Here is a 12,216-nt window from a genome sequence, read left to right on the forward strand (position 1 = left end):
GGGGGGGGAGGAGGAGACCAGCGGTCGGCATTCATATATGAATGTTCACACCACGCCTTGCGAGCTGTTTTGACTCGGATGCACTCCGGGCTTGACAGCGGTACACACTCATGCACAACGTCCCCTCCTCGCCCCCCACTCCTCCTCCCTCCTTCATGTCATGCTGCAGCTCAAGAGCCGGGACACAGAAACGTGTCTGCATGCAATTACAGCAGAGCGGGGAAAACAGCATAACTTCCTTAAAACAGATCTTTATTCAAAAGGAAAAGGGAAAAAAAAAACAGCAACTTTTTTTTGCACCAGAGTTCAGTTTCTGAAGGATCGGTGTCTGGTGGTATTGCATTTCACAAAACAAAAATGGCCACCCAAGGTATGATTATAGAGTGGGGTTTTGCGAAACACTGATGCGTCAGCCAGATGTGCTGTTTGTTTTGTTTTGTTTTATCTTTTTTCATGACTGAAAATACGATTTAAACACCTTTAAAACGACATCAAATGACAGAAAAGCAGAACAAAACTACAGTCGTCAGAGCTTTCAAAGAGTCGATCTTACCGTCCAGCTTTGGTTATGATCATCTCCGTGCCCACCTCGTGAAACTTGATCCACAGTTCCCTTTCGTGCAGGTAGACCTTTATGCCTTCCATTCCCTTTAAAAATATACAATCGTGCATTTAAGCGTCTTCTATTGTTAACACCCACGTCTCGTACAAAACGTTGTTGAAGAGACGCAAGACGACCAGACATCGTGAAAATATGGTTGAATATTGACAACAAATAAGCAAACACGGGACAGGTGGATGTAGATGTCTGAACGTGGATCAACCGAGCCTGACTTTCAGCATTTTTGTTCAGGTTTAATGTGGTGGAGAATGTGTGAGCTGAAAACTTCTAACAAGGAATTTTTTTAGGCTACGTATAAAACGTCTCATGTTGGCGGGATCACTTCTGGCACATTATGCGCACCATCCATGCGCATTTAAAGCTTAATGTGCTGGCAAACGGTTTACTTTGGAAATCCTTGTCTGACATGAGACTACTGATACGGAAAAACGAAAAGTGTTTTATTGACAGGCTTTGGACACAAGACATCCAATATCAATTTGTTTTGAAAATAGAACTTGTCAGCTGCAGAAGAGAAAAGTAAATCCATTAGAGAGACAGATATGCTCTCCAAGTAAGTCTTCTTGCGTCTTTTTCGAAAGTCCTATTTTTTTTTTTTTTTTTTTTTTAGCAAAATTACATTTTTATCGAATAGATCTCCGGTGAAATTTGATCTACTCAGTTTTCCAACCTCAATTAGGCATCCAAAAACTACAGTTATCTTTAATTTTTAAAACATTTTGAGAGGGACTTTAAAGACGCACATAGTAATTCATAAATATGACAATCTTGCATGCCAATTAATTGAAAATAAAATCCTTTGTGCATTTTTTTGATCATAATGTCTGTATATATCGGGTTTCAGCTATAAATACGATTTCAGTTTTTACCTCTTAATGTCTATAATCTTCACTAGGTCACAAATTAAAGTAGGTGAATGGTATTGAGGATGGATTTATCGTTAACAAAAAAAACAAACAAACAAAAAAAAAAAACATTGGCAACAATTGACCGGAAGTCCCGCTTTTTAATTTTACTGTAAAATCAATGCTAAAGTCGGGCACCAACACTCCTATAACACCTATAACGGCAAAATCGTAATCCTGCAACAAATGATGATTGCAAATCTTGTTACAGTTGCTTAGATTTTCCCGGAATGGATCCTGAATCATGATGTAAACGGTACGGATCAGAATGCGGCCCTTTTACTTTGAAAGAAAAAAAAATCTGTCTCTACAATGCGACGCTGTACTTCACCACTAAAGAACTGCTAAAAGAACGACGTACACAATGTAGCTACTTTATAAACTTGTATAATCTGTATTTCAAATGTCGCATAACAAAGAACAGCAGATTATTTTTCAGTGATTGGTTTGATGTTAAAGCACTGCTATAAACTCATGTTTTTCACTTATTCAGTTTGAAGAAATTCACAAGAAAAAAAAAAAACAATAAATCCCTCCATCACTTTGACTAATAGCTCGATAGCAACCAATGAGATCGACGCTGTATTTATTCATCGAATATAAGGTGTCGATCTTTAAAAACCCAAGTGTGAAGGGCCTGAAGCAATAAGACTGAGGCAAAGGAACAAAACAAAACTCAAAAAGAGACGTACACTGACCTGCTGGATGTATGTTGTCTGCGATGATGGGGATTTCCCCGAAGTCCCGTTCTGTTTCTCTGGTTTATTATCGTTCTGTAATTCCCTTGAATCCGAACCTCCCGGAGAGTTCTGGACGGCAAACGTCTCCTCCTGGTCCGCCATGACCAGAGCCCAGAAAAGCTACACAGACCCAGCTGGAAGACCGATGGGAGACATGTAAGAGCAGAAGGACTCGGAGTGTTTCTCAGAAGTTAGCAGATGTAAATAGACGCGTAACTGAATGTTAAAACAATTATTGTTGAATATATACATTTTTGCTTTTGTACTTCAGGCGAGTTGTTACAGACTATGGATTCATATTCGGAGGTAAAAACGTAAGTTTTCCAAAGACGTCTAGGATAAAAAGATAACCTTTAGTTTTACGCATACCATAAACACAAATCACAGGATTTGCACTGAATGGCCCAGTCGGTAAAATGCTACATTTTATTTATTTTGGAGAGCATGATATACATTATTCATATTGTCCCCCAAAATCAATGCACATATTTGATCGATTTACTTGTTTCACAGCCGGCAGCATGATGCAAAATGAATGCATGAGTTGCTTGATAGCTACACCTCTGCAGAGTACTGTATGCAACTAAGATGACAAAGCTGCCTGCCCAGTCCGATTAGAGCAGAGTCTGCTTACCTAAAAGCAAAAATAATAATAATAAAAAAGCAAAAAAACAACAACAACAAAAAAAAACACGCCTTGGTCTGCAACCTAGGCAGACCACTTTAAAAACGTCCGAATGCTCCAGTCAGACAGTCCGGGCGTTTTGCACGGCGAGTTTCCCCATGAATGCTCCCTTTTTCCGGTGATGCGTTTCCAGATTTCATCCAAGCGGAGCCTTGACCGAAGAGGACCAAACTACGAGACGCCGCTCACAGCCATGTAGAGGATTTCGCAGCCTCGTCCCGCTTTTGTGAGCCGAGCCCGCCGATAGCACTGAGCGCCGAGCTGCAGCCGAATCCCAGTGGAGCAGGTCCGACACCTCCTTCTTCTCCTTTCCTCTCTCCTGTCGCTCTCCTTTCTGCGCGATCGCTCTGAAACTGTCCACTGCGCATCAGTGACCAAACATTGTGAAGCGGAAATCTAGTCCGAGACGAGCAAGCAGGACTGAGGGGAGGAGGAGGGGTAAATGGAGGAGGAGGGAGGAGGTGATGTTCACTGAGCAGGAGTAGCTTTAGCTTGTATGACCAAAATCATGATTCCTTTAAGTTTATCAGCCCATGTCTTCTTATTAGTTTTTCAATCTGATCCTCTAATTCCTATTTGGAGATCATGTGCTGGTATGGGCAACAATCCTTCACCAAATCTCCAAATACTGCTTATCAGCACAACCGGTCTAAATTTGCGAGTGCAACAATAAACATGAGATTCATTTCAAGGAGTTGGGTTTTGTATCAGTGTATTAAATATTGGGGTTATTTATGCAATTAAAAAAAAACACACACACACAAAAATGATTCTTTTTCTAATAAAAGCGAGGCGCAGTGAAGTGTAAACACTCAAATATGAAAGTTTAAAATAAAATAAAAAAAGTTAGGTGTATCTTCTATGCTAGCCCATGTCTGAGTTAAACATGGGCTAGCACTCGCATCTATAGGAGAAATGTTCCTTCCAAGAGATAACTTAAAGGACAGGAAACATAAGCCAACTAGAGCGAACAGCAGCGGAGAAATTGGAACAACTAACCTGACATGAAGCAGAACTTCAGGTTAGTGCGGTGAGCCACTGAAGTTGTATTTGTTTTGCACTGCGGGTCCCTCTGAGAGCCACAGGGATAAGCTTACACTCAATACCTTATTGTGCTTTCGTAAAAATCAAAATCAAGTCATACACTGTTTTATTGTAGGTAATTTAACTTGAAATGGTTGTCATCCCGTGTTTCTCGATAAGTTTGCTCAATTGTTTGTTTTCGAAGAACAGTCAACCTGTCAGGAACAGTAATAACCCGTCACATCTGGTGGAGAATTTCGATATTGTGAAAAGCATAACTGAACAAAATACAAACATTTTAGAAACATTAAATGGAGATTATTTATTTATTTACTTGTGAAGATAATTTCAGAAAATGCTACATTTTATTAAATCTGTATTTAAAAGAATAAATGTTTTTGGCTGATATTTTCTCTGACTTTTGGGACACACGCACAACGAAAACCTAAACACACACGCTTGTTGAGAGCTCAGAAATCTGGAGAACAGCATAATGTCCTACGCTCATCAGTTGAAGAAATTGTGCGTCATTACGCACTGTACCTGTGCGCAAACGGCTCCTACACTGAGTAACGAAAGAACAATAACCGGATAGTTTGAAAGCTGGACGAATTTACTAGATTCATGATTGAAGGAAAGAAAAGAAAAAAGAGAAAAACTAGTGTCTAATGGTCACAAGTGAACATGTGCAACAATTATTTAAAGGATGAAACTGAGAGGTTACATCTCGAAAAAGTCAGATTCCATAAAGTTTAAGCAAGAAACGTTCTTCTGAGTAGTTTGAACTAAAATAATCATTTATTTACGTTTTCAGGTTTTTTGATATTGCGTCATTTTAATGATAGATTTGTATCTGCAATAACTAACTAAACAGACAAATAAATAAATAACGATATTCATTATGAAGATGATTATATTCCTTGCCAGGAATATAATCGGTTCTCAATGCAGCTGCTTGGTGCTATAAAAGCTCACATCACATCAAAAAAAAAAAGATAACAGTGTGGAGGGAACAAAGAGTAACTATAAGAACAGCATATTTATAGAGAGGAAGAGTTTTTTTTAAATATTTTTTTTATACATCCACAAACACCAAACAGTTAAATCAAGACAAACAACCACAAAACATTTAATGCGATGTTGACAGACTGAAGTGAGCATTGCGCTTTTTTTAATTATTGAGAAACAAACGAACAGGAACACACTCACTCAAAAACGCACACACACACCGCAACAAATTGAAATGAATACACGTGTTTGCATTACAAACCATCAACCCACGTTTAGATTTCCATTACCGCGTCTCACTGCGACTCGCACGCCTTCACACTGTTACTGTAACAATCTGTATTTATGTCGCAGGGTGAGAGTAAAAAGCAAGATTTTATTGAAACTTTGAACTATGCATTTAATTTAATAAACTGGGGAGAATTAAATGAAGTTGCACCGCAAGGATGAGTTTTGGGAGACAAAAAGAAAAAGGAAAATTAAGATTTTTTTTTAAACATAAAACGAGCATATTTTCAAAATTGTCTTCACTTTACCCAGCGAAGAAAATCATATTGTAAAATTTGCCTGAGACGGTTGGTTGAGCAGCATTCTCTGCATGCATTGATGCTTGTTCCGCTGCGTTTTTGTGCAAATGTATAAATCTGCTGTGTTTAAAAACAGACATGTCTTTGAAATTCTGCTGATTACGCGCAATATGAACTCCACTTAAAAAACAAAAAAACAAAAAAAAAAAACACAGTTTTTCTCCAAGAAGAAAAACTTAACAGCAACAACAAACACTAGCACGCAAGAACAATGCATGAGACCTAAATGCCAGGTTGTATTGTTCTGTTGCTGACACATCTAATCCTCGCATCCAGGATCATTTTAAACACCTCTCCTACCTCCTGGATTGAGTGTATGATCTGATGCTTCCTTTGGAAGTGTGGATCTGAGCTGACCGGCAGGTGAAGCGGACTGGTGCGGCTAACCACCAGCGCAGCCAGGACCTCTGAATGAGGTGGAGTGTGCCTAGATGGGTTGCATCCACACACCAAATTGTGAGACTTGTGGAGGAAGGAAGAAAAAAGAAAAGAAAAGAAAAAAAAAATTCTGCAGCCACAGTTTGGCTCTCAGGAGCTGCGCCAGAATGTGAGGGGAGAAGGACAGCAAATATGTTGCATTGCGAACGTTTTGGAGTGGGTGGCGAATTTGATTTAAAACGCACTTTATCATGACATAACTCGGATGATTGCGCTCTCACATAGAATTTCAGGATACATTTAAAAGCATAAGCAAGAAAAGTTTGCAATTTATGTTTACGTAAAGCTTTCACGTCGAGATATTTTCTGTAGCTAAAACGCCAGAGTCAAATAATGTGAGAAATATGAATTATATAAGTCAATTTTAACATACCGCAACTGGAAAGTATCTTCCTTTGATGCAAACAACTCACTGGGAAATATTTGAACAAAGCAGAATTTAACCCTCAACTTTATCGGCAGAAAAAACATGAGCGCCCGACGAGCAAAAGCAAATCAACAACATAAATTGCTATTTTTTTTTAATGCATAAAACCGCAAAGTGATACTGTTTTCACTGGTTTTGGTGATCGTTTTTAGATTAGGCGCAAAGTCGGCTTCCAAAATCCGCTTTCCCTAAAATCCTCCTTCTGATTTTTTTTTTTCTTTTACTGTCTTGGCTTGTTGAAGCTCTTGCTAATCCACCATGGTTTCACCCTCCATGGCCACACATGGGCCCTGTGGTCTGACACCCGCCTCTTCTCCTTTTGCCCGTCTCATTATCCTCCGGGCTCCCTCCTCCATCCCCACTTCCCCGACCTCGTGAATGAGTTTACCCTTGTTCCACTAGTGGGCCACCACGATAACATATCTGGGCCTTCCATGGCAACCCAATTAGACGACGAGGGGTATCTGTGTTGCGTGCAAATGCGTGCGCACCGGCGCGCATATTCGCCTCGAGAGCTCCCACTTTTGCTGAGGAGGGCCGGAGGCTGAGAGCAGAGCAGAGGTGACGGCGGGATGGTGGCGGTGAGCTTGGGGCTGACACATTTCTGCTAACGATCACATCACACACAGGGAGCCACATTCCGACTTCCTGGTTCCGCTACGCCGCCTCCCTCCCATCCGCAGGTCCCGTCTCAGACTGCATAGATGTCAGAGAAAACATTTTTTTTTGACAAAATAAATACTTAAATATGACACACAAGACGGGCTTCATTGAGCTCGAGCAGAATTTTCCAATGTTTATAAAAGCTGATCATAATTTCATCCATAATTGGAGGAAGTGTTGATTAAGGGTCGATCGAAACTCCTCTTGCACATCTGGATGTGGTTTGTTTTGACATGCCGGCAGATAAATGAGGCGTGAACGTTACAGCACTGCCATGTCGTGTAGTCTGCTGCCCTCTAGTGTTGATTTGAATACATCACAATAAACGTGTCGCTAATTCCTAAAAAAAAAAAAAATCAACATGAATAAATAAATAAATATATTTCAGCAAAAAATCTATCATTTTTTTCTGCTTTCCGGCGCTTTACAAACCAAACATAACAAACATTATCAAAAGCTGCCACACAAAAGACATTGAACAATTAAAACCTGTCGGTTCATTGTAAATCTTCATAACTGGAGTTCTTCATAACATTCTCAAAGCTCCAGTATTCCAGAGCTACTGTCTTTTTCATTTTACTTCCATGTGTACTTTGTAGTTGTCATATCTAAGTTGCAGTTTGCTGTTTGTATTTTACTCCATCTATTCTGCTTGCAGACTTGCATGTCTATTTAAAACTAATCACATAAAAAATTTGACTTTGTGTCTCAGGGAGAGTTATTTGTCCTTCAAAGGATACAGATAATTAAATTTGTTAAACTATTTAGATTAAGAAATGACAGTAAAATATATTGTGAAAACTTTAGAAAACTACTGTGTAATTGTAAAAAGGGATTAATGTGGCGGATGATTATTCTTTAAATTCAGTTTATTTTGATTATAAGGTTCCAATTCACAAAAAAATTTATCTTAACACATTTTTCAAGCTATTTGGTTCCAACTGAAATCTGATAATACAGAATATATTTTGGTTCAAATCAGACTAAATCCAGTCCAGCAGTCACTTTCTGATCCAATTAAACCAGTTCATAAGTTTCAACCAAAACATCAGCAGACGTCACAAATAAAATTAAAAAAAAAAAGTCAAAAATGCAATAAACATGAAAACAAACTCGGTAAAACATTATAAATCTTTGTGACTGAATACAATAAAAACATTGATTATATGTTCAGATGTTTGAACATGAACAGAAATAAGAATACAATTAAATATAGAACATCAAAATTACAATAAAACAAATGGAACATATTGTTTTGGGTGAGAAAGAGATTAAATCTATCCACACTGTAATGCATCATTTAATAAAATTACAGGAAACAAGAAACGTCGATTATGACATACTTTCAAAATATGATTATTGTTTTTGCCTCATTGTTTTACTCGGATATTTACAAATATCTTTTGTTTCATAACTTTTTCTATATGCTGAAAGTGGAGTGGTTTTAAATGAAGAAATACACAGAATAGTAAAACGATAGTAACAAAAAAAAATAAAACATTATGCGGATGAGACCAGTATCTCACCAACACACACAGGTCGTATGGATTTGTCTGTCCTGTCAAATGTGATTTTTATTGCATTCATATTCAAATATCAGTGTGCTAGAAATGATTTCAGAATATAAGCCCATGTTGAAGTTTAGTAAACACATTCATGATCAAACGGAGATCTTGATGTAATCAAAAGCAGAGTTTAAGCCACGCAGCCACCTACCAAGCTTAGCCAGAGAGTCTGAGAATCACACGGTGTGGTCTACTGCGACCGCCGCCTCAGTGACAGACCTCCAGGGCCTGGTGGCCATCACGTCTCACCTCACCAAGGTCAACGCACCTACAGCTCTGACATGCTCAAATCCACAAATTATGACCCTGAGTTTGGGTGGGGTGGTGGGGGGAAGTGATTTTTGTTTCTTTTGTTTCGTTTGTTCCCACTGGTATGTTCTAAAGCGAGTTTGGAGTCTGGAAATTGATCAAGTTCATGAAAAAGATTAAAAGTGAGAATACATTTTCTTCCCAACTCCCAGTTAAAAAGCAACTCGCATAGAACACACATCGGTTTTTAACTGTTTTCAGTTTTTGTTTATTTTGCAGCAGTTTTGTTCTATGCAGGATTCTTTTCAATAAACAAATAAGCGTACATGCAAGCTGCAAATTAAAACTGAAACTCTCTCCTGAAGAAGATACAGTTTGGCTCTTTCCACCAAAAGAGAAAAGAAAATGACTATATAGGAAAGTCACTTTGAATCCAATGTCACAATAAACAGGTAAACGACAAGGTCTCCAAAATTATATCGTGGAAAAAGCGCAGACTGAAGAACGTAAAAGTAGAACCGCAGCTGCCTGCACATACATTTAAAGACAGAAACTGAGGCATTGAGATTGAGAGGATGCTTTCTCATAAACTCGCTTGTAAATGTGTAATTCTGTTCAAATGAAACGGAGTCCGATTTAGAACAGTACTCGGAGATCTTTCAGTGAGATGTTTGAATGCATTTTTCCTAATTATTACAAGAACTACATTCGGAACAAAAAAAAAAAATCATATTTCTTTAGGCATAACTTACTTAAAAAAAAACAAAAACAAAACCCCCCCCAAAACCTGTTATTTAGTTTTACAGTAGGATAAAACAACATGCAGTGCTAGTGTAGCACAGATGTCTAAAAGTGTGGAAGGAAAAGTAAAAAGAGATTCAAATCGTTGGCAACAATTCTAATTGAAGATCTAACTAAAACTATTATTAAAAAACCGAGTTGACCAAACCCTAAAGAAATAAATAATTAAAAACTCTAATAAAATGCGTCAACACTTGAAGTTGTTCACTTGCCGTCTAGTTGAGCATCTGCCATAAAATTCAGAGGTTTTCATTCAGCTAACATTTTGCTGCTGCACAGCGGTGTTGTAGAAATTAATAACTCATTTGTCAGCATGTTAGCCTTGATTAATCCCATATTATTCCTGAGTCTTATTGAAAAATCTGTTAAAGTTTAAAACATATTCAAAAGTGCTGCAGCTCAGATTATAATCAAGTTGTTTTTTTGTTCTTGGACAAAACGTATGATTTATTTTGTTATAGTTTGAACATCCGTTTTATCTGTTGTCAAATTACTTTTGGTGATTTTTCTTGGTTGGATAAAATAACCTCGGTGACGAGAAATAATCATCAATTCAGAGAGGAAGCATTTTCTGCATTTGCTTCATTGACCAATTGCAGAAAAAAATTCAAACATATTTACAAACTTCATAAACAGAAACATTTAACTATTTTTAATACCTTGACAGTAAATGTTAGTAAACTTTTTTTGTCTTTGGTAATTTATTTACCTTATATTAATAATCTTTCTGCTTATTTCAAAGAACAATAAGACAAGGAATTGTTGGAATATTTTATTACTTTCTGCATATCTCAAATTTACAGAAAATTCACATTAAGTACATAAAAATATTTTAAAGATTTATGTATTTTAGTAACTCAATTCAGTGAAACATTCAAGTGAAACACTTTATATAGATTAACTACACACAGATTAATCTTTTCTAGGCTTTATTTCTATTAAATATGATTTGTCTTCTGATGAAAACGTGATGAAAACATGACACTTAAGATGAAAATATTAAATCGGATCAGTAACAAACATTACAGTGAGTATGGGCTCAATGAAAACCATGCTTAATATCTGCTTGAACGTTTTCTAAAGCTCTGATGTTCTAATTTTTAAGTTGAGTGTATATAAATTTCTTCAGTGTTTCTTCATTCAGCAACAACTTAAAAGGTCTCTTGGGTTGTCTAAAAGAATCAAGACAGCAGCTTATTTTGCTTTGTTTGTAGGTTTCAATTTGTGTAAAATTAAATTAAACGGTGTCTATTGGCTAACAAAGATCTATTCAAGTCTTCAATTGGTCAGCTCTCACCCTGCTAGTCATCATCCAGGGCATTCAAATTTCCCCACTGCCAGCTTAGTGGCCATCAAAACTGACCTTAATAAGTAGCTTTAGTTTGCACCCTTAGATTTTATCCATGTTGGTTGTGTTTGAAGAAGGATGTGGTGAAAGCAAATGTGCTGCATATCTGATGGTTGGATTCTGCCATTTTAACTGTAACCCACTGATTTCTATTCTGAAAAGTGCGAAAGACACGTTTCCATTGGCTTGGCAGGTTGCCTTAAATATGTTTACATGCAGATTTCAGTATGTTTTTGCTTATACAACAATTTTTAGACTATATGTTAGTTCATTAGTCATATACAATGAAATAGTAAGTTCTTAAGATACCGTTGAGAAAACTGGGATATAAAAAATGTGGGTTTTGTTTGTTTCACGTGAATCCTGATATATTTGGAGACTTTTCAGTTCAAGACGAGGGACAACTCTGTTTTATGAGACACATTTGCTACAACTAAACCAATCAGAACAACCGTTTCTTCAAACTGTTCAACATTAAATTAGATGTATAAAGTCCATTATTCCAAAAGGGACATAAAAGCAAGATTACAGTTTGCAAACGCTTACAGGCAAAGACATAAAAGTCATGTGGTTTGATGAAACTAAAATTGAAGTGTTTACCCATAAGCACCTTCAATACAGTTGAATTAAAAAAAAGGGGAAATCTTGCAAACCTGTGAAGCACAGAGGTGGCAGCATCATGCTGTGTGGGTGGGTGTCTTGCTGCATGATGGACTAGAACACAAGTTTTTACAGTGTGGGGGAGCTAGCGCCCCTCACAGGGCAAATAGACAACTGTACCCCCAACCATACAAACTACATTACTGCTTTCATTTCTGTAAACTTTAATCAATTGGTTTCACTTTGTTGTTGCTATACTTTATGCTTCATTCATACATGCTTCACTGATGTTGTAGGGTTTACCTGCTTTAGCTTTGTGTTGCACTACATGATGTGATTCATTAGTTGCCTTGTCATTCACAAAGCTAAAATTATGAACTACTTTCTGCTGTGACTTCAGTTAATTTAGCCTTCGGAAAAGAAAAAAAAATGCAGCGGCTTTGCAGACAAAACTGTGGCAGTGGAGCATCTTCAGATCCAGTCTATAAAAATCCCAACTTAAAAAACAGTGATCATACTTCTTTCTTTTTATATATATATATATATATATATATA

The 12,216-nt window shown here is 37.4% G+C and overlaps 1 protein-coding gene and 1 long non-coding RNA gene across 6 annotated transcripts in view; one reads left to right on the forward strand and one right to left on the reverse strand.

The window, feature by feature from the left end:
• tbx5a (T-box transcription factor 5a) overlaps positions 1-2,395 on the reverse strand; it is an 18,196-nt gene extending 15,801 nt beyond the window's left edge. For both annotated transcript variants that reach the window (XM_008424294.1, XM_008424293.1), the window contains exons 1-2: positions 2,226-2,395; positions 554-648 (exon numbers count right to left, since the gene is read on the reverse strand). In XM_008424294.1, the coding sequence (XP_008422516.1) occupies positions 554-648; positions 2,226-2,369 (239 nt within the window). In that variant the 5' untranslated portion in view covers positions 2,370-2,395. The remainder of the gene's footprint in view (positions 1-553; positions 649-2,225) is intronic.
• Positions 1-12,216, forward strand: part of LOC103473797 (uncharacterized) — a 102,144-nt gene that overhangs the window by 27,251 nt on the left and 62,677 nt on the right. The window lies entirely within an intron of this gene.

This window comes from Poecilia reticulata, linkage group LG12, assembly GCF_000633615.1.
Source record: "Poecilia reticulata strain Guanapo linkage group LG12, Guppy_female_1.0+MT, whole genome shotgun sequence".
In the NCBI taxonomy this organism is placed as follows: domain Eukaryota; kingdom Metazoa; phylum Chordata; class Actinopteri; order Cyprinodontiformes; family Poeciliidae; genus Poecilia; species Poecilia reticulata.